This window comes from Orbilia oligospora (assembly GCF_000225545.1).
Source record: "Orbilia oligospora ATCC 24927 unplaced genomic scaffold scaffold00215, whole genome shotgun sequence".
NCBI classification, from domain to species: domain Eukaryota; kingdom Fungi; phylum Ascomycota; class Orbiliomycetes; order Orbiliales; family Orbiliaceae; genus Orbilia; species Orbilia oligospora.
In genome coordinates, this window is record NW_011645772.1 from 2341533 (window position 1) to 2364652 (window position 23120).

General features: G+C 46.4%; 4 protein-coding genes across 4 annotated transcripts; 2 read left to right on the forward strand and 2 right to left on the reverse strand.

Moving 5' to 3' along the window:
* Positions 1-1688: 1688 nt before the first annotated feature.
* On the reverse strand, positions 1689-4062 carry AOL_s00215g691 (uncharacterized protein; the record flags this gene model as incomplete). Its single annotated transcript, XM_011129893.1, has 6 exons — positions 1689-2397; positions 2507-2782; positions 2863-3293; positions 3373-3449; positions 3532-3814; positions 3907-4062. 6 exons carry the CDS (start codon positions 4060-4062, stop codon positions 1689-1691), a joined length of 1932 nt encoding a protein of 643 aa, XP_011128195.1.
* A 4389-nt stretch (positions 4063-8451) lies between these two features.
* On the forward strand, positions 8452-14016 carry AOL_s00215g692 (uncharacterized protein; the record flags this gene model as incomplete). The annotated part of the gene is made up of 6 exons (XM_011129894.1): positions 8452-8579; positions 8703-9144; positions 9220-9659; positions 9717-10741; positions 10803-12930; positions 12993-14016. 6 exons carry the CDS (start codon positions 8452-8454, stop codon positions 14014-14016), a joined length of 5187 nt encoding a protein of 1728 aa, XP_011128196.1.
* A 929-nt stretch (positions 14017-14945) lies between these two features.
* On the forward strand, positions 14946-17198 carry AOL_s00215g693 (uncharacterized protein; the record flags this gene model as incomplete). The annotated part of the gene is made up of 1 exon (XM_011129895.1): positions 14946-17198. One exon carries the CDS (start codon positions 14946-14948, stop codon positions 17196-17198), a length of 2253 nt encoding a protein of 750 aa, XP_011128197.1.
* A 467-nt stretch (positions 17199-17665) lies between these two features.
* Positions 17666-22531, reverse strand: AOL_s00215g694 (uncharacterized protein; the record flags this gene model as incomplete). Its single annotated transcript, XM_011129896.1, has 4 exons — positions 17666-20523; positions 20579-20995; positions 21047-22160; positions 22301-22531. 4 exons carry the CDS (start codon positions 22529-22531, stop codon positions 17666-17668), a joined length of 4620 nt encoding a protein of 1539 aa, XP_011128198.1.
* Between the last annotated feature and the right edge of the window lie 589 nt (positions 22532-23120).

Genomic DNA, 23120 nt, shown 5'->3' on the forward strand with positions numbered 1-23120 from the left:
CATATCCTACATATCATAATTTACCCAAATTAATGACAGCAACGATATACATATCTTAAGTTCACTCTGCCCTGAATGGCAGGATTTGAGAGGTGCTAAGTTACATGTTACATTGATCGGAGATATAAATCCGTGGAACCTAGAAGAACTAGCCGACTTAGCCTAATTGTTTTTTAGCGTCGGTCCCAGAAATTATTAATCCAAACCTTGAATGATGTATAATAAGCTTCGAACCTCGGACTGAAGCCGGCTATAATAGGCTTAGAATCAATTGGTTTACGAAATATGGTTTGCAACAGTCGGCTAGACTTATTAGTATGATCTAGCAACTTTAATTGCAATTGAGCTACCTTCGTGGTATATGTCCGACGCGAGCTGCATGCTATGAGAAGAAAACGCCTAGGCCCGCGCGCCTATAGCTAGCGCAGTCCAATCCAGATAGATATCTTATAGATATTGACAAAGTTCAGTCCATTGAGAGAGAGAGAGGACATGTCGTTTGAATTCATTGCGAGATCTTATTTCAACCCAGATTGCGATAACGATCCAAATGCTTCTATCCCTCGCACAGTCTGGCTTGCGCCAAACGAAAGAAACTCTCCTCAATACGCACTGCATATGCGCATGCAAAACGGTTGGCGTCGACCGCGACCACCACCAATATAATATTCCTTTTTATTGCCCAGCCCTTTCGCTTCTTAGTTCTTTCTTTTTTCGATGATCATGATCAATAGACAAGAAAAAGTAAAAGCGTGGGATGCGTTATTATCACACAAAAGCAAGTTAAAAGTGATCTCTCGCTGTTGCTTTTTCTTGAACCCAGATTCCCACCGGTTTGGTTTCGCCGTTCAGGTTTTACTTGTTTTTTTCTTGCTTTTACACTTTCAGCCAGTTACAAGGGTCATGAGAATCGAGAATTAACCCCCTCCATTACAAGATGCCATGTGGAGGGAGATTTCATAGTATTACATATAAAACAAATGGCACTGTATTGGTTTCAGGAAAGCAGGAGGAGTGAGAGAAGGAAAGCAAGAAGGAAAGAGATTTAAAGGGAGGAGGCGTGCGCAAACGAAGAATTCCAAGGCGACGCAAGTTGCATAACCAGAATTCGAGTAAAAGGAAATTTTGTTGAAGGAAAGTCAATAAAACGAAAAAAAAGAAGAAGAAAGAATCGCTATGAAGATTGCTGTAAGAATAAGATGATAATGTAACATTCGCTCAATTTTGCGTGTATCATAAAAAAAGAGACTGTCTAACGGATGATGTGGATAATGCCCGAAAGCCTTCAGTCGGCTTCAAAATCCAACATATTCGACCGTATACGAAGCCAAAGGACCAAAAATATAAGTCCGAAATTTATATGGGAACTTTCCCCCTAAAACCTAGAATTCCAAAAAAACCTTGTGAAAGCAAAAGACGAAAATTCCAAAAATATAATACCGTCCCAATGTAAAAGCAGAATCAAAAAAAAGAAATCAAATCCGTGGATCCCTTGCCTCCTCCATACAATTGCAATTGAATCCCCATCTCATTAAGAATTAATACGGATATAAGTTCCATCATATTTCGACGTAGAGTATCTAAATTCCCTCCAAAAGGAAACAACAAAGCGCACAGACTTCCGTAAGCCTTCTGAAAAGAAAACGGTCATGGCAGAAGCAAAAAGCAAAAGAAGAGCAAAAGGCAATCTAGTGAGCATTTCCATACCGGTTCGGCTGCTGTTGAAACTGCGGATTCCTCGACGCAGATGCCGAAGACGCAGGTCCCATTTCTACAGCTTCATCTACATTCGATAACCTCGTCGATCGGAACGCCGTGTTGACGTAGTACGATTGTTCGGATGGCTGGGCTGTTATGGGTGATATCCCACCGTTTGCAGCAGTCGGACTGGTGGAACCGTTTGTATGGATGGCAACGGGTTGTTGGGGTGGTGAATGGCTGACAGAGGTGATTCGAGTAGTGCCAGATTGATAGTATCTACTATCATGGCGAGCCGGGTAAGCAATTTCGGGATCCGGGCTGGGTTTCTTTCGGGCTGGGATGAATGTAAACCATGTCTTGAAGTCTCGAGAACGCTGACTTCGGGGACGAATGGCGTAAACGGCTCCTAGGACTAGGATCAAGGCAACGATGCCACCGAGGATTCCACCAACTATAATGGCTTTAGACTGTGTAGGGTCGCTCCCCGGTTGGAAAGGTGTTCCTGGGGGTACAAGGGCTTCCTTGTCGACAATCGGTGGGATCTTGCTGTACGACGCGGGAAGTTTGGATGCTCCAGTTCCCGAAATTTCGGCATCATTAACGCCGACTTCTTTGATGGTGGAACCGGTAGCGTTAATTACCGCCGGGGCGATAAGGGTTTGTCTATTTGTGTAATCGAAGACAGCATATGCCCCTCTAAGAGTTATGTTAGACTAGTTTTTTTCCTCAAGTATATTTCCCTTAAAAACAGCCGTTCCACTATGTCCCCAAAGCCTTAAGAATAATGAGATCCCCTGAGACCTACCTTAAAAACGGGTCCCCGAATCTGAAGAATGGAGTGCGATCGTCGTAATTTTCAGTGACGTCAACAGCGAGGAACCGAGAACACTTGTCGCCGTCGTATTGTCTGTGAGATAGCAACTGGCGAGAAGATATGTTATAGAGAACATTTGCAATATCGAAATGGAGGAACCCAATGTCGATGTCTTCATTACAATCCACCCAGTATAGCCCATTCCTCTGTTCCGTGGGAAACTTCGCGACAAGTCTATCGAATGCCTGTTGCGGTAGCCCGAGAAATCTGTGTCGTTGTTAAGTTAATACATCAACATCTGGAATCTATCAACCGTTTCTCGATCTCGGGGTACCAGCCGAACTTACGTAGAACCAAAGGATACGCTACTGGTGGATAAATATTCATTATCTTCCCGATTTGACTGTACCAGCGATCGAAAAGACCCGTTCCGAAAAGACCACCATGCGCCATTAACTGGAATATGGCTTTCTAGCCCGTTGTCCAGGTTGTTGAACCTTTGAAGGTTTCCGTAGAACTTCGTTTCATCGACGGCACCGAAATATATGTCTCCTGTTGAGTGCATGTCGTTCAAATAAAGGCTGTATGCTAGAGAATTTATTTTACCCTCAGCTTGGAGATGCTGCAGGAAGGAATTGTGAGGGTATGCGTCTGTGTCTTCTGGCATCCCGACTCCAAGGGATGGAGATGTCTGAAAGCTATAAGCTAGGCCCACAGTCAAATCAGTTATTGTCAGTTGATTAAGCTGTAAAGTTTCTGTGCCGAATATTCCTCGAGTCTATAGATTCAAATAATTATGTTAGACCCTGTCTTCTTCGAGATTCTGTCAACCGTCCCAAATTTGAATTCGCTATTACCTCTGATTCTCCATAATTGATCTTCAACTGCGGGCTTTCCGTAAAATTTGTGAAAGTACTTGAATCCAACGGGTTATCTATGAATCGTGTCAGGATTTCTTTCCCAGGGCCATCTCAAGCCTTTGCATATTGAAGATCCAGTCTGGTCTCGAAACTTACATAATCCAGAGATGTTGGCAAATTTGCACATTTCGCCGTTCTCAGCTTCTGGATACCGCCTGGCGCAGTCGTTCAAGTTTGTTATCCTCGATAGCCACGGTATCCATGTTTCGCCTCTATCCTCAAGTCGTAGCTTGAGCTTCTGCGGTGGATTGCCTAGAAGATTTCCCGAATCAATTTTATAAACTTCAACAGTTCCCTTCGCATTTGCGTTGTCGGCTGTTGGCGGTTTGAAGCACTTACCAATATAGACATCGACGTAGTACCAGGGAGTTTCCGATACCTAACACCAAGCCCAGGCCATCGCGATCAGTTCACCTGCCCGATTCTTCTAGCCCTTGCGCAATTGACCGCAACAGCCCATAGGGCGCTTACATGTAGTATGTCCGACGATGCGAAGTCTCTTCTGCCCAGATTCGACCGGGCTTCTATCGAATTCCTTAATTCAAGGTGAACATGTCCAGCGGTAACTGCCTCCACTGCCAGCAAAATCGCCGCCCAGAAGTTCGCAGAGACCGAGTTCGTGAGCATTTGTAATATGAAGCCTCCGAGTCCTCTTTCTTTTTCTCTCTTTATTTTTCTTTTTCTTTCTTTTTCCTTTCTTTTTTTCTGCAGCTATGTCGGAATCGATATTGTGCAAAAGACGGGTACCGGATGCTGGTTGGTTATATGACGCCCTTCTCCTCACAACGATACATGAATATCGACTTTCGTCTTGAGCAAGGTCGAAGTTCTACCCTATGGAAGAGGGTCACTTGAATATATCGATAAGTTGCATTCTCGCAAATATGATACGACTTTTTTAAGAAAAAAGAAGGAATGGAGGGCGGAGCCTCGCTTTTATTCACTCCCTCGAAACACAAGGGTCCATCGACGGGGACACTTAGAGGGTGGTTCCGAAAGGCTGGGAAAAAGCACCACTGCTACCGCTGCTGCTGCTTTTTTCTCCTACGGCTGTAATGCAATAAGTGTGGGAAATTATTAATATCTGGCTCTCATCTGTGTTCGCTCCAGCAGAAAGAACGACCAGTGGGTACTAGCGGCAATAGCATATGCGCACCTTCAACATCACGTCCATGACAAAAAAAAGTCTTGGGTGATTTTGCCGTGACTACTGCTCCGGACCTTTCGCATAAAACCCATCCACCCAACCCGTGTGGTGGGTCTCCACCGCCATGCCGGGTCCCAAAATTCATCTGGGCGTTTTCTCAGCCGTTTTCATTGTGAGGTCGTGACATATATTGAGCGTCTTTATTGGAGGATTCCAGAGTTGAAGATTCGCAAGCTTGCTTTTCACTCGGATTTCCTGCGCCTGCAACCGCCACTACTTGATACACTCAGACAGTTCTTGGGTCACCTTCGAGTGGATCATTAAGCTACCCATCTATCGGGCACGGCTTGAAAGGTCTTGAGCTTCATCTGCAATTACAGGTGGACATCACTGTTACGTTTCTTGCATCAAGAATGGGGCTATCGTGACCTGTTGGGCTAGGCGTAAAAACCGAAGTTTCGTAGGATTTTGGATACATGAAAAGTACAAACATAAGGTTCTTGAGGGCTTACGGGATTGACGACTCTATCATGTCCGTATATGCAATAACAAGAATCTGAAATCAATCGGATTGTATGACAAAGTTGGCCGGAATCCGTATCCATGCTGTGTGATAAGAACCTAGACGGAAAATCCTAGTAATACAAAAGCTCATATTGAATCCGCACATATGGAAGGATACCCTTGAGTTTCCGAGGTCTTTGCCGGAATTCAAAAAGTCCTGATATTTTTTGATAGATGAGCGACATAAACCCTCCTGAAACTGACTTACCTGGTTTTCCGACGGTTTTTGTGGTGGAGAATCTGATAGACCAGTAGATTTGCTCCCCACGCCCACGAGGTCCTGCGGTTGGGTTCTTGGCTTACCTAAATTGTCTTAAGGTGTATGCGCGCGTGGGGTTTTTTATTTCGCGCGACAGCGGCCTCAACACCCGTGCTATTTTTTGTTCTAACTTGAATTGATCCGGAGAGTTGGCGAAATTAGCGGCATCAAGTGGAGGCATGTAACTACGGTACAGTCTGGTCCATCATGAACGGATTTCGTTGCTAAATCTGGACAACAAAGCACAGCATCAGAGGCGGAGCAAGTGCTCTGCTGAGAATCTTAAGATACATTTTGGCTGCAGGGTTTTTGTATCTTTAATATAGCCCTTCGTGTAACCGTCGAGATTCTTGTAATTTCTTAATGCCGGTTAAATATCTAGTGTGTCGGTAGAGTTCTGAGTGAATGAATGTCGAAAGCCTTCAAGACGCGGGAGATATGCTTACATATGCAGCGAGCCTCTGTCAACTGCAACTGTAAGTGTGCATGGTGCCCCTTACCCAAACCTTAGGATTGTGAATGAAATATATCCGAGGCATGTCAGTATGCAGGTGGACTGCAGTCAGATTCGAATATTGAACACCCAAAAGAAAGTTCAGCAGGATCATACCATATCAAGCAACAAGGACCACGGGTCAGAATAAGACAATTATGTTCCCGTCTGGTACATAGTAGAGTATAAATGGGCTTCTGAGCGAAAGGGTTTGACACCACGTGGGGTTCGAGTCCTGATACTCTTCTTCCTTGTCGAGGTTCTTGCTTTGACCCCTGGCAGTTCACCGGTTCCGCTGATCAACCGTTTGGAGACATACGGGGCATGGTTGAGGTCCGATTCGACGCCCCGCTTTCTCGGTTCCAAAGGCGAGTTATTGAGGATCGAGATCCGGGACCGTGGGGCCCTATCGATATCAAGTTCGTCGCTAAAGCTCCAATGAAACTGCAGGACAGGCCCAGATAAGATCGGACGTGCACTTGGCTGCCTGAAAGTGATACCGACAGATTATATTAATATGGTATCATGTTCGTATGTAGCTTGGGGGGTTTATTATCGTATGATTTATATATATCCTTGTAGAAATTTTATCTTTTTTTAGGGCCCGAAGTTCCTGATACAACCTGATTTGTGTGCTGTCGATGGGCTTGATTGTATGGATGTTAATTCGTTTGTGATTGATGGGCCGTTTGGCATGCATGTGAACTGGCCAGTTTCAAGGCATTTTTCAGATTCCCTACGATCGGTGGCTTGAAGGCTACCTGCGTCCTAGGATCTTTGGGTCTTTGTACTACATATAGCCTCGAATCCCTATGAATTTGAGGAAGTGAGCTTGATCGACATGGTCTTTTGTGTTCAGCAACGCCCCCGAGCCGCTGGGGTGGCCTCGACCGAATCGGATCCAAAGGCTCGTCCCTGAGGCTCGAAAAATGGAGGTATATTGCAAGGAACGCAAAGCTCGCCCTTGGGCCAAGTATTGCAAATTGAGTTCATTGATATACGGTAACATCGAGCAACCATATGCCAGCCTGTTTCGAGATTCCGCATTCCTTCATCTCCGACTCTGTTGCACCTTACCAAGGGCTCAACAATGGCCGTTAAACAAGCTTTCATTCACCTCGATAAGGCTTTCTCACCTGCCAAGGATGGAATGAATTCTAGAAGGGGGGCAGAAAGTAGGATGCTGAGCCGGAAGTGAATACCTCATCCACGGAAACGGGGAATTGTGTATCCTTGAGACAGATATTTCATACCTGCCTATTTCAACCCATGGAGAGATCCACCAGCGATAGGCCTACAGCTTCATGATGTAAAATAGCGGCTCTTCAACTTTGACTCAGCAGGCAATGGCCGACGTACGAAGGAAATAGCAAACGGAGAAGGCAAAGCTAAGCTCAAGTGATACCGATTCTGAGTCACTTATCTTTTGGAAAGGCTGGGATCAGGTATAAATTTTGGTTGTTGATCGTGTGCAAGATTACGTTATTCGTCGGTGGGACGAAGACCCGGTCAATGCTGGATTCGAAATGATTGAATTTGATCCGCGAGTCCGGTCTAGGCTCGCTACAGTTGCAGTGTGCAATGCAATACGCAGTGACGGGTATATCGACCATGCAGATACCTCCTATGGTAACATATGCCAACTTGCAGGAGCTCGGTGATATTTTTTTATTAAATTGCATGTTGTTTGGACATCCACTTTGAATTGGGATCGGGTATCGAATTCTTGTATCCTATACGCATTTGCAATCGGCTCTTGTTTTTTCCCTTTCGTGATACTGAATCCTGATCATGATACCCCATGCATCGAAACCCTCAGGCGTAGACTTTCCGCTAGTCTGTCATCTTATCGATCAAGATATCATGGGTGAACCCCACAGCGGGCTTGTTAACGTTCGTTCGGCCGACCGAGCTCAGGACTAATCCATGCGATTGTGACAGATGCCAGGGTTTCCCGCCTGCAGGCTAACCATTTGCCAGCAAATCCGCACCGTATTGAGCCAGACCGTTGCGACCTGCTTAAAACTTTTGGTTTCTCTGATTCATAAAAAAGCATGCTAGGAGGGCCGGAGGGAAATGTAAACGGCCTAGAATTGTCCACATTCTGGTTAGTGACCCGTTTCCCTTGAGAATGCACCTGAATAATATAATGGTAGAGGAGGAACGCGGCTCTATTAGATCTATAAGAACGAAAGTGCAGCCTCGATGTAGTCTGCGGACTTACCTTGCCTTGCCTTGCCAAATTTCTTCGATGCCTGTCTCTTCTGTTCGCATTAGCATAATATTAAGATTGTAGAGGTGAGGTCATCCTACATACTTTGTACTAGCTACTAGTACAGACATCACTCGTTTTATAAAGCGAAGCACCACGAAACGAAACGGAAAAACGGGGCCTCGCCGGCACGGCGTTTTAAACCGCGAGACATAACAGAAAAACTAAGAACTTCCTCTTCTTCCACCTCCGCCATCGCCATAAAACCCTCCACGACTGACGGAAACCAACATTAACGACCTTCTCCTTGCCAGTCTCTTTAGAGACACCGGCTTTTTGCGATGCAACGACCTTACGGCAGCCAGATATTCGTTGCATCGGCTCTTGCCGACGACAAGCATGAGCCTTTTCTGCATTGTCGCACGCCGCTGTGGGACATCGATAACTTTACCACATGCTTCAGAAAAGAGTAGGAACCCGCCTCCCTTACAACTGGTTTAGGGCCTCCTCGAAGGATCTATGTTTCTTTCCTTAGTTCCCATGCTGTTTTTGAGTGTGATAACTAATTTTATACACTTCTTTCTTTCTTTAGCTACCTCCAGGTTCTATTTCCAATAATCATTATCGGCTCTTCCTTACTTATCATCTTCTTCGGATCAACCCACGTTTTGTACCAGAAATGGAAACACTACCGTCGAACGCCACTCGCACGACGAGGCTCCACTCACCATGACGACGACCACTCCGATACGAGTTCTAACACCGACAGCAGTGCTGAACTTTTGGGTTCTGATTCCGAGAATGAATTTGAGGAGGATGATTTGGAAGACCACTTGGCTCTGACTAGGACGATGAGTCGGGCTTCGGTTCAAGAAACCAAAGTTGACCGCCCGGTGGGAGAAGTCTGGTGGGTTGCATTGGAGGAAATCGCTGTTATGGCCCAGATTGGGCTGCATTTGACAACCTACTTGCATCCAACCACCGATGACTGGAGATTTGGGAAGTTGCCAGCTCTCGTGGGAGCAGTTGTTTGGGTGAGTACCTGTGATCAGGGTGTTAATGGCCTGCCAATGACCATAAGACTAAACTAATTCATATAATAATAATAGGGCTATACATTAATCCTAACTACGCTTCGTGTATCTCTCCCGCGAACCAAGCTGTACCCAATGCCTGTTCTATGGGATCACACCGCAGCTATATACCTTTCCCAATTTGTCTTATATACCGTTGTATTCCGAACCGTCCTAATCTACGACCGACCATCTCTCAACCGTGCTATCGTATTCGCAGAATTCTCCCTTGTATCGCTGCTATCGGTTATTGTTCTTACTACTCGGAAAGGGAATAAACCCGTAAAGCAAGAAATCATAGATGGACTCGAACCTTCCCACGAGCCTCTTGCCAGCTTGTACTCCCTTGCCAGTTATAGTTGGATCGATCCGTTGATTTGGGATGGATATAGGTCGCCACTTGAGATGAAGAGGGTGTGGAACCTTCGTAAAGATGACCGTGCAATGGTAGTGCTGACTAGCTTCAGACAAACAAAGTAAAATACCCCTCGGGATCGTGTATAGCGATTGAATTTGACTAACCGTATGTATAGGAAAGTAGCAACGTTGACCTGGAGACTCATTGGCTTCTTCAAGGGCCTACTTGCTGCGCAGTTCGCCTGGACAATCTTTTACTCTTTCCTCACTTTCGCACCTACATTGCTTCTCAGAGCCATCCTCGAATATGTTGAAAACCCAGACAAATATCCTCGTAATGTAGCGTGGCTTTACGTTGGACTGCTTTTCGTCACCGGTATTGTACAAACGACAGGGTCAGGTGTTGCACTCTTCATCGGGCGCCGCATTTGTATCCGGCTTAGAGCCATCATCGTCGGGGAAATCTATTCTAAAGCTTTACGTCGTAAGGCTGCAGCTGCTGAACGTACACTCGGCCAGAAGGATGAGAAGAAAAAGGAAGAAGATCCAAAGAAGAAGAAGAAGACTACAGATGAAGAGCAACCTGCCTCTAAGGAAGAAGAAGAGAAGGATGAAACGCAAGCAAACGTTGGTGCTATCATTAACTTGATGGCTGTGGACTCTTTTAAGGTGGCCGAAATTTGTGCTTACTTGCATTTCCTTGTCGCCTCTACTCCTGTCCAGCTTACACTCGCTATTGCATTGCTCTACGGAGTCATGGGCTGGAGTTCTATTGCTGGTATTGGTGTTATGATCTGCCTGTTCCCGATCAATTACAGCATATCCAGAACATTCAGCAAGATTCAAAACAGGATTATGGCTATCACCGACAAGCGTATCCAGACTACGAACGAAGTTCTCCAAAATGTTCGAATCATCAAATATTTCGCATGGGAACAGCGTTATGAAGGTGTGATTTCGGAACCCCGAGCTCTTGAACTAAGGCAATTGCGAAATCGGTACATTCTCTGGGGTGTTGCGGCAAGTTTGTGGTATTCTACTCCCATTATAATCACCTTCGTCTCGTTTTGGCTCTACACTGTTGTTGAAGGGAAGGAATTGCGAGCACCCATCGCTTTCACGGCTTTATCACTCTTTGCGGTCTTGCGAACACCTCTCGACCAACTCGCAGATATGCTCACAAATGTCCTTCAAAGTAAAGGTATGATTGTCTCGAATGAATCAATAATCTATAGGGCATTACTAATGGATCTGGCTTCTAGTATCGATCGATCGTGTCCAAGAGTTCCTTGACGAAGAGGAAACCGAGAAGTACAAGCAACTAAAACCTAGTGACACTAATGAGGATCTCCTCACTCCGGCTATCGGTTTTAGAGATGGTCATTTTACATGGGGTAGCAAGAGTCTCTTGGGTAAGGAAGAAGGTGCAGGCTCATTCCAGCTAGTTAATCTCAATCTCGAGTTCGTTCCTGGCGAGTTGAATGTCATTGCTGGCCCCACAGGTTCTGGAAAAACTTCGCTTCTTATGGCTTTACTCGGAGAAATGACCCACGTAAGTGGGCGTGTGCACTTACCTGGATACCATTGCCGAGAGGATCTCTATCCTGATGAAAACGGTCACACCGAGAGCGTTGCTTATTGCGCCCAACAACCATGGCTAGTCAACGACACGATCAAGAACAATATCATCTTTGCTGGAAAGTACGACGAGGAGCGGTACAAAGCTGTCCTGTTCGCTTGTTCGCTTGAAAGAGATCTTTCGATACTTGACAAAGGTGATTCTACCGAAGTTGGAGAGAAAGGTATCGCGCTTTCCGGTGGACAGAAACAGAGAATATCTCTTGCCCGAGCTCTTTACTCGAATGCCAAGCATGTATTACTCGATGACTGCTTGAGTGCTGTTGACTCCCACACCGCGAAATGGATCTACGACTACTGCATCATGGGACCATTGATGCAATTCCGAACTTGTATCTTGGTAACCCACAATGTAGCCCTATGCGTCCCACGAGCCAAGTTCGTGGTCGCGATGAAGGGTGGAGAAGTTCAAGCGCAGGGAACACCGGAACAAGTTGTCGCATCTGGTGCCCTTGGAAAAGATGATCTTTTGAAGGGTCTAACATCACGAAGCCAGTCGGCCGCCGTTTCTCGTGTCGGGTCTACCACGAACCTTCGCAAGAATACCAACGCGGATGGAGAAATCATTACCGACGAACCTGTCAAATCCCTGGTTACCGCAAATGGCACTGCGAAGGCAGATGATGCTAAACAGAAGGAGACTGGGGGATCAAGCAATGAGGAAACTAAATCTGAAGGTGCGGTTGATTGGAACGTCTATAAGCTGTACTTGAACATGATGGGTGGGTGGTTCTTTTGGGTGATGGTCGTCCTTGCTATCGTACTTCAACAACTTGGTTCAATGGCTACTTCGATTTGGATTCGCCAATGGGCTCTCCAATACCAAGACCAGGATATCAAGAGAACAGCATCAACCCATCATGCTGTTAGTAGTAGGTTTGGCGGACTTGGCTCTAGCAATTACTGTTCCGCATCTGGAGTTTGTGCCTGGAATTTTCCAATTGGCTCAGAATCCGTGAACGTGAGCACCCTCAACGGAGGCTCAGACCAACCACACCACGTCAATGTTATGTATTACCTGAGCATCTATGCACTCTTCGGTGTTCTCTATGCCCTAACCTCCGTTTTCAGAGAGGGTGTCGTTTTCGCTGGAAGTTTGAAGGCCTCAAAGAGAATGCATGACAGGTTGCTCCACAGCATTTTAAGAGCCAAGTTTAGATTCTTTGATTCTACCCCATTGGGCCGAATTATCAATCGTTTCTCAAAGGATCTCGAAGCTGTCGATCAAGAAGTTGCCCCGGTAGCTCTCGGAATGATCCACTCACTTGCCTCCGTCATTTCGATCGTCGTTTTGATCAGTGTCATCACTCCTGGTTTCCTTTTCGCTGGTGTGATCATTTCGATATTGTATTGGTTGATTGGTATCTTTTACCTCCGAGCATCCCGAGATCTCAAGCGACTAGAATCTATCCAAAGAAGCCCGCTTTACCAGCACTTCGGCGAAACGCTTGCAGGAATCACTACAATCCGCGCCTACGGTGACGAGCGACGCTTTGTTAGGGAAAATCTGCATAAAATCGACAATGCTAACCGCCCATTTTTCTACCTCTGGGTCGCGAATCGATGGCTCTCATGGCGAGTGGATGTAGCTGGTAGCTTGGTATCTTTCTTTGCTGGCGTATTCGTAATTTGGAATATTGGAACCATTGATGCTGGGTTAGCAGGTCTTTCTTTGACTTATGCCATCAGCTTCAACGATAATGTCCTATGGGTTGTGAGGCTTTATGCTATGAATGAACAAAACATGAATTCGTAAGTACTCTCTCTAGAATCACAAAATCCATCGAATCCATCATCTAACAAATAATGTCTAGGGTTGAACGGCTTAAGGAGTACCTCGACATCGAACAGGAAGCCCCAGAAATTATCCCAGAGAACCGCCCAAGCGGTGATTGGCCATCTACAGGTGCTCTTAGCTTCCACGAATATTCCACAAGGTATCGTGCGGACCTCGATCTCGTCTTGAAGAAAGTTAGCTTTGATGTAAACCCATGCGAAAAAGTTGGTATTGTGGGTAGGACTGGAGCCGGGAAATCTTCTCTTGCGTTGGCGCTGTTCCGTGCGCTAGAGGCCACGGAGGGCAAGATCTTGATCGATGGGACTGATATCAGCACGCTTGGATTAAAGGATCTTCGAGAGGGAATTACGATGGTTCCTCAAGACCCAACATTGTTTACCGGAACTATTAGGAGTAACCTTGACCCCTTTGGTATCCATACCGATGAAGAGATCTTCGCCGCACTTCGAGAGGTTCAGTTGATCGGAGAGGATGAAGAAACTTCATCTCAAGTCACAGTGACCCCGTCCGATAGCCGATCCGAAATCTCTATTACACCTGGCGAAGAACCCACATCTCCCTCTGCCACGATAGCAGCTGCATCACCAACTAGTCCAACAACCAGACAGACAATAAACAAGAATATCTTCCTGAAAATTTCCTCGAAGGTAGCTGAGTCTGGTAACAACCTGTCCCAAGGACAGCGTCAATTACTGTGTCTCGCCCGAGCACTTCTTAGAAAGCCAAAGATCATTCTCATGGACGAGGCAACTGCCTCCATTGATTACGCCACAGACGCCAAGATCCAAGAAACAATCAGAAGCTGGAACAGCAGCTCTGTCATGACAATTGCGCATAGATTGAACACTATCGTCGACTACGATAGAGTTCTCGTCTTGGACCACGGCCAGGTCAAGGAATACGACCACCCATACATCTTAATACAAAAAGAGGGCGGTCTATTCCGAGATATGTGCGTGGACAGTGGAGAGATGGAGACCCTAGAGAGAATGGCAAAGGATGCGTGGGAGAGAAAGCATCCGAAATTAGTGGATGTCTAGAATCTTCTTTTTTGGATTGCGCATTGGAGCGATTTCTGTTTTTCTTGTTATTATTATTATTATCGATATCTTGGGGCTTCTCTTGGTTCCTTCGAGACCGTTTGGATATTCCCTGCTCTACCAAAAGTAGGCTTTTGGAGCTGTAATATAAAGCGTTTAGACGCCCAGGCGCCTGTGTAAACGATATGTGCGGTTGATTTGAATCGAATTTGTACATTTATGTAATGGGTAGTTTAACAATCTAAAAGTGTCTATAGTTATAAAGCGGATCTAAACTTGACCTCGAGACTAGATCTAGAGCGTGACTTACGCAATTGCGACTCGACCCACGAGCTCACCGGACCCATTCTACCTAGCCAACTGGTAGCTAAGTAGCAGCTAGCCGTTAGTTCGATGAGCGAGATGTTGTATTTTTCACGGCAACAAATTACTATATTCAGTTCAGTTTCCTGAGTATGTACATGCATTAGGTACTTATGTACAACATATTGTAATGTCAGAGGCAGCATCGTTACTGATAATATTAGTATAGTATTAGAATAAATGCCGATTGTTTCATAGCACCGTATTCTATAAATATTATTTTGATATCAGTCAATTTGATGATTTCATAAGCTTTCCCAGAATTTGGTCTTCCAGGCGTAATTCGCAGGCTATAGTACCATGCATTGTCTGGCTAGTTAGGATGGAGAGTGTAGTGGGAGGGTCTTTCTAATATTCCTTGGGATTAGAACGTATAGCTATATAGGTAGAAATCTTGTACGAGTTTCTAACTCCTTGTATAAGCTTATATCCATCTTATTCAATCTATTTTTCAACAACCTCACCAGCGCTGCAGCATCAAGGCTTCCTCTCCGATTTTCGATCTCAAGTTATCGAAGTTTGGTATATATATAAAATCATTCCCGTCCTCATCTAGGACTCTCAAAATGTCGAACAATACGACCATACTAGCTACGAAAACCGACGATGATGATGTCTGGCAGATGCAACTAACCCTAGTGGCCCTTCTGATAGCCATAGTGGCTCTCTTCATCGCATTCTTCCAAGTTCTCTTACAATACCTCAGTTCCCCTCAACGTGACAAATGTCTAACTGGAGCAATCGGGACTTGGTCGAACTTCACCAGAACTCGCTGGGACCTCTCAAGATGGAGGATCAGAGTCAAATATTCAAGGATCAATCTCTCACCATGGATGATAATTCACATCAGACAATCTCAAGAGGCGGAAATCCTCAAATGGGTACAAGAACAAGGCCGAGACTATCATCACACTTCAATTGGTGGCTCTGGCATTGGAAGGTTCGATTTAACCCACGGATCCCTCGTTCTACACTATCCTGATGATCCCCAAAACACATTATCATTCTGGATGCTACCCTTCAAAGAAAAGGTAACCTGGACCTACTTTCGCATATGCCACTGGAGATCATGTCCAGGATTTGCGAGAGCAGGTTGGGTCAACATTCTATCCGCCTTGAATGTCTGTCCCGACAGTCGACTCATGGATGGATTGCAAGACGCGGATATCATCCCTTCCGCGGTCGACGCTCCATTCCAAGTTGTGGATCTGAACACCCTTGGTCTCCTCTGTTATATGCTCGGTCTGCGAGATGTTAAAATCGACGAAAGTTCCGGAACAATCGATGCGAGGAATGCATACCTTCGGGTGCAGACCTTAACTATCCCCGCCGTAGGTCAAGTAGTAGCCATCGATGGTGATTTTGAAAGTCTTCGGAAACAACTACATACCGTCAACTCCGAAGAACTCATGTCGGTGTTAAGATCGGCAACGGGGCATATTCATGTAAACATGTTTCAGCCAAGTATTCACTTTTTTGATGAAGGTGCAGGACTTTATGGACTCTTCTATCGTTGGAATAGTGATATGTGGGAAAGTTACCGTATATGGGTAACCACAAACTTGATTGTTCAGAACCCCAGTCATGAGATAGCCGTTAAGGCTTCCCTAACTGCCCAATGTACGGCGTACAAGAACGAAGCTGCCCTTATGATTCAAATCGAGGATTCTTGGTCTGCAATCTGGAATTCCTTGATTGGAAGTGCAACCCCCACGATCATCAAGTACATGGCATTTCTACCATTCATGCCCATATGGTCAGCTCAGCCCGGGGAGTCCTTTTTTGCTGCCTATAACAGCTATCTGAACAAATCCCGCGCCAACTATATGAAAAACCTTGGTCGGAATTTCGTCCCAAATATCGAATTCCACGCCAAAGTGGAATTTATGTTGGCAACGAACCGTGTACCATTTATTCGGCCAAAGTCTGAATTCCTGTTAACGAAGGATACAGGAGCAATGCCTGATGTTTCTAGATCATGGGCTATAGAGCCTAGCATCCCAATTCTTAGGAGCTGGCCCGGTGCGTGCGACGTGGTTGATCAAATCCTCAACCCAAATCTCCCTCTCCCTCTCCCCAATGCCGTCATCCAACTCCTCAAGGGAGGGCCTATGCAAGAAGTCCGCACGGGGCTAGAGCAATACGTCATGGAAACCGAAATTGCTGGATACACTCTCGAGAGTACCATCTATCTAGCCCTCATGTTTCTCGACGCCCGCATCCAGACCTTGTGGTGCAAAGTAGAGGGTGCAGATGACGGCCCACTAACCGGCTTTTACAAAGTCCCCGAGGTGACACCTTCAGAGCAGTGTAAGCTAATGGACCACATTCGATTCCACCCATCAGCTGCAGTCGTAGACTTCCTGGGATGTTGGATGGATGTCTGTACAAAAATCGATGCAGTCGGTGATACCATCCTCTTAATCGAAGCATTCCACGAAGTTTTGGGCGAGTGGACGACCGGAGACGAACATCTCTGCTACTCAATCATGGATGGGTTCGTGCCAGACCCATCTCCTGAAGAGACAATGCGTGCCAGCTATCAAAGGATCGCTATCAACGATCGCGACCCTAGACAAAAACATATCAGTCAGGTATTATCAGGAAAGTGTCGATCAGGCCAACCGATGACGAAATCAAAATTCGCCGAATGGGTTAAAGCAGACGAGAACAGACTCCGAGAAATGGAAAAGATTCTGCCGTTGCTTCAATTGAGGATTTGGTTGATGCAGCTATGTTATGGGTGCTATGCGGACTCTCCAATGGTTTGTAAAGCAAGAATGAGGAGGGGAACAAGGGTGGAAGTCAGGTTGATATGAATTTGGAGGGGGGTATATGGCGATTTATATTATACAGGCGTACTTTCCATCAAACATTTATACTTTCGAGGGGAAGAGCGTGCAGCATATTAGGGCTTACAATGTATTTATGTTTGATATGCATTGTGCTATGTCTAACTTCGAGACTAGTGCCATGTATAAAAAGAGGGTTTGGTTGCACCCCAGCTGAGACTTCTCTGTATTGATCGTGGCCCCGGCCACCAGACTAAATTCTGATCTATATAAACAGCGCCTCCAGATAGAAAATAAGGTAAACCCCATAATGATGCTCCGCTAAAATATATACTTGGTAACTCCATGGTTTTAATGAAAGAAAAAGACAATGTTATACAGAAGAAAAAAGAAGTAATAAAAGCAGTTAATACCTTTAGTATACAAATGAGGTAGAGGGAGGGCGTAGATATGATCCTTCTTTCAGATTCGCTCACTCGCCGATGTATATTTTTTCAAAATACAACGTCGTCCCTTCCTCCGAGACTAAAATCATCCCAATCTTCGACCGGCCCGAAAAAACCCTCCAGCATAGCCCCAAGGCCAGGCGGAGTCTTATCCAACATAGAATCTGCAGCCAACAGATCATCATCACCATCTGGCAGAGCCCAAGCATCGAACTTCGCTGACACAGAATTAAGAGCCTTCGAGACATGGTCAGTCGCAGCCTTGACCTTTCTTCTCTTCGAGTCGGTAATTTCTTCTATCGATATCCGTTTCTTGAGCTTCTTTTCGTGCAGCGTCGTTTTCTTAGATTCATCCTCGACAGTCGGCAATCCGTAGATATGTGCTGGCGGTTTTTTGAAATCCGTGTACCGTCGTCTCTTCACAGTACTTTTATTCTTAGAACTACTCTTGTCCCCATTATTTGGGGTTTCACTCTTCAATAGTAGTTGCGCCGTTAGAAGTTCGTCCAATGCGTCTAAAGATCGTTTTCGGCGCACAGATGAAGTCGGCTCGTCGATGACAATAGAAGAAAGCGCAAATTCTTGTCTCGCTTCTGCCGCCTCTGCCGCCTCTTGTTCCTTTCTTGCCTCGATGCCAAACTCCTTCACAACCTTGTCTAGCATCTTTAAATCTGCCAGTTCTTCTACTACCAGAACCTTTATCTTGACTTTACCCCCTCTTTCGAGTTCAAGCGTGCCTAAAGCAGATCTTATATTCTTTATTTGCGCTTTCCTCGATGCGCCTTCACCTGTATATGCAAGCACCAGAACCTGAATCTTGCCTTCTGGAGGCTTCTTTAGTGCATTTTGAACTGTTCGATGTAGCACACCCTTGTCATGCGCCAGTATCTTCTTCCATCCCCTGCTTGAACTCGTTGCCGTGCACCCGAAGATAACCCCCCCAATCATGCCATCCTGTCCTCTCATATGGGAACTGGCCACATGCTCGTCTTGATATGTATCCTCTCCATCCCTCTTCACTAACCCCCCGAATTTATTCATGAACCACTTCAATGATTTCTTCCTTTCATCCGCACAAACAATCTGCAGCTGCCATGTATTCGGCGGGCTCGCCTCCAAAAGTGCTGGTATCCCATTAGGATTACATTCCGATAATTGAAGCTGGTGCCACGCAGAGTTCTTCAGTTCCTGACGTAGACTAGCGAGCTCCGTGATGTCGGTATATTGGAATTTACTCAGGGAATCTATTCCTGGATACCAAGGTTCGGCATCACGTTTCGCATCAAATTTTCGGATGAATTCATCTGGGATTGGCCTAATTACGTCGCGCCATGTCAATGCAGTTGGAGTTGGAAGATTTTCGTCTTGTACCTTGGCATCCTCAGGGATGGGAAGCCCTGATGGTGCCAGCCTCACCCTTTTCGGCGGTGGGACTTCTTCCTCGGTTGAATCTAAATCTTCGATAATCTGTATTAGGGGCTTGGAGGTGTGGGATGGCGGCTGATCTGAAGTTAGCGGCTCCTTTGGTGTCGATTGTTCGGAAGTCACTAGAGGTTTCGGTACAAACGGTGTCTGAGTGGTGTTCTCAAGTACACTTGAGCTTTTAGGTGGAGCTTGGTCGAAAATGGATGTTCCTGGGGGAGGAACCTGCGGAGTAGTCGTTGGTAGTGCGGGTGGAAAGAACGACGGCGGCGGAGGAACCTGAGGTGTGCTGGTTAAAGCTGGGAATTGTGGTACAGCTAGTTTTGACGCTTCGATTTCTGGTGCACTCGAAGGAAAGAAGCTGGATATGGGCTGCTGCGGTGCTGTGTCGAATATCGATTTGGGAGGTTCTCTAGCCGGAGTTGTGGAAAATATAGACGGCGCTGATGGCTGTACTGGAGGAACAGTTTTTGCTTCTGGTACTGGTGCCGGAAAGAAGCTTACAACAGGCTCTTTAGGCGGCTGCGAGTCAAATATCGACGGGCCAGATTCTTGGGATGGAGTTGGCTTAGGTGCATCAAACACTGAAGTTACAGGAGGTTTAAAGGCTGGTGCCCGGCTTGGAACAAATGACGATGCCCCGGGGTTGAGAGAGGAAGTGTCTGCAAATGCTGATGGCGAACCTTTGGCGATAGCGTCCGCGAATAGCCCTTGTGATCCAGGTTGGCCTGTAGGGACAGCGGCTTGTTTTTGATTAAACAAAGATACAGGTGTGGGTTTTACTTCAATATTTGACGGACTCTCTGCTGACTTCAGGCCAAAGACTGGTGCATCTACATGAGCCGTAGGCTTAGTGCTGAATACTGACACCGGCTGCTTTTCGGAACTTTTATCTAATGGTTGGGCTGGCTGCTGTGATGCAAAGGCGGAAACCGGAGGCGCCGGTGGGTGGAATGCGTTTGTAACAGATTGGAACACGGACTGGGGAGGTGGCGTGCCTGACGATGCGGTATTTGGATTCTGGCCAAATGCCGGGGCTAGCGCCGCCGCGCTCTCAGGCAGCTTCTGGCCAAATCGAAGGGGGGCTGAAGTACCAACTGGTTTACCAAATGCAGGAGGTTTCTCTGATACTGCAGTGCCAAACGCAGGCGGAGGAAGGGCCGCTGGTCTCGGTCCAAATGCAGATACGGGTTGAGCCTGCCCGCCAAATGCCGAAACTGGAGCACCAAACGCAGATACTACGGGGGGCCGAGTACCAAATGCTGATACAACAGGAGGTTGAACAGCAGGACTCGACTCCCGTGTCGTTGTTTGGGATGGGAAGGCAGGCGGGGCCACCGGAGCTTTGAACTGGCTGGGGGGCTGATGTAGCGGGGTTGGAGCTGTGCTATTACTCGTAACCCCGGCTTTTGTAAATCCTTGGAAGGGTGATTGCTGGCGCTGTGCCGGTTGTCGTACTGGTTGTTTCACAGTTCTAGCCGGGGCTGTCCTATTATTTTAGCAAACATTGAAATTTAAGTCACCGGGGATCAAGTATACCTTGTGAAAATGTATGCTTTCCGAATTTCTTTTTCTTCTTCGCCATTAAAGCGACTACATCTTGGGCTCGGTTCGCTGGAACTCTGCCATTCCTGGTATTGGTTATCAAGTCAAAGAGGGCACTCTCTGCATAGTCTTCATCCACCACATCCCGGGGGTCAGTCACAAAGGTTCCAACCGACTCCCAACTAGACGCAAATTGCACAATATGCGCCGGCCCATCTCTTGCCGGTTCTTGCGCCACTGGGTCATTGTATTTAATGTCGACTTCTTCCTCGCACAGCTGGCTAACCACACGGCGATAGCACCCTGGTTCATCGATGAAAAACTTAGCGGGAACGAATTCTCCATTCGCATCTTGTCCTCTCTTGATCTCAACAGTCAAGGGAAATGGCGGTGTGATCGGCGGGGGTTGTGCTAATTCTATTAGCATAAGTATTTAAATGATGATTTTGCGATAAAGATTACCTATCCATGTAGATCGCTGGCTCTTCCGCGGACATACCATGAAGACAGCCCCGTCATGTTCAGAAGTCTTTAAGCCATATCTCTCCACCGCACTTTTGATATCTTGCTCTGACGAAGCGTCCACCAAATTTTGTAGAAGGGTCAAACGACTAGCTTTCTTCTGAGGTGGGAAACCTCTTTCAAAGGTCTTAATAGCACCTTTCTTGACATTCATGAATTCGAGGGCTGCTAGACAGCCTAGGAGATATGGTGTCGATGGATCGTATACCAGGTCAAAGAAGTGAGAGGACCAATTGAGTGTGGTCCCTGACTTTGATGTATTTCCGAACAAATTTCTGTCATCGTGATTCGCCCTCTGGGCATATTTGAACAGCAAAAGGGCGATTCTAAAAATTGGGGTCTCGAGTAACCTAGGTGGCAGTTGAAGGGCTCTGGCGATTTGTAGTGGGTTGTAAAGATTTGATACAAGAGTGTAAGCCCGGAATTCAGATTCGAAGTCAGTCTCGGCATTGTACTGCCTCTTCCCTTGTTTGATTAATCGCCTCCGGTCATCGTATAATTCGTTTAACGAAATCAATGTTTTCGACAATTGCTCTAGTTCCTGCCCTCGCTGGAAATTCTCGTTATGTGACAGTTGCTGCAACGAAAATATATGAAAGCGTCCTATCCTCTCATAACATTCTATCACAGCATCCGAGTTCAAGCCCTGGATCGAACAATCCTGGCGAATCGACCTTGTCCTATCCCAAACAAAGTTTTGACAGTTCGAGAACGCCCATTTGTTGACAATATCGTGCACAAGGTAGTCCATCGTCTTCATCAAAGTCTCTTCGGTTCGGAGGTCTTCAGGGAGGTCCTCTGCATCCCCGGCGGCAGGGCGATGCCAGGACTTGACAGCTCGGGTTTCACCAAAATAACCATTTTCGTCTACTTCGTATGTGCTGATAGCGGATTTATTGTTGGCGCGGCGTAGGCGATCCCATCGAGGGCACATCTGAATACAGATTCCGACCAGCTCTTTATGGCCATCGATGATCCGTCGGGCCGCATTAAGGCGATTTCGTTCTCGTTCTTTGTCATACTCCTCCACTCGTCGTTTTCGCACTTGTACAGCCTTTCAGAATCCATTGCGAAGAGGGAGGTAAACATGGTCGCGTTAACAATCCGTAATATTGTAGTAAGAGGCTTCGACTTGGAAAAGTAATCGCAGCCGGTGGTGGTAATCAGAGGTTGTGGTGAGTATTATTATCTTACATCCTTGAACATGTCCTCCTCCGATATATTCGGGTGCTTTAACTCATGTCGGAGAGTGGAGAGGTTTACTGGCGGTTTTGCAGGCCGCCGTACTTCGAGTTCGTGTCGTTGTTGAACTGAGGCCGACTGTGTCGCCCGAACCGGCACCAGAGCTATGAAATCGCTATTTCGCATGCCTTGCACTTCCCGCTGGTGAACGGCCGTAGGCCAGTCTTCGTCGAGGCCCTTCATTGTCGCCGACTATATAGCGAGTTCCAGTCAGATACAATGAGCAACAGCGACGTTATGCAAAGTTCCACCTTACAGGTTGTCGTGGAAGAGGGTGCGGTTTGACAATATGATGGCGAACCCACCGAGGTGGTCCTCAGTGATGTTGCCTTCGCTATAAGTTCGGTCTCATTCGGCTCCAGTTAGGCCGACGGATTGATTCTATAGAATTTAGTCTGAAAGGATCGTCAGGTTTGAGGTAGGTTGGTTTGATGTATGTTGGATGATGGTGATGAGGTCGTGATGTGAGGGAAGGCGAGTTTAAAGGATGGTGAACGTGGTTAGGAAATGTTTAGCGAGGGTTTAGATCGCGTCGGAACACCATTCAACGGCGACACCAGGTCAGACTTGCCTCGTGATAGCGGAAACGCCAGCGCTCAGACAATACACCACACTTTCCTGAGAAATAGAACAAAAAGGTACATATGTATTTACGGTGGCTGGCGGTTTAAAAGGTTTCATTGCTATTGAGTATTGTTATAGAGCGGCGAGAATAATAAGACGCTACGAAAAACAAGAACGTTGCTACCAGGAATCCAAACTACCCTTCCAT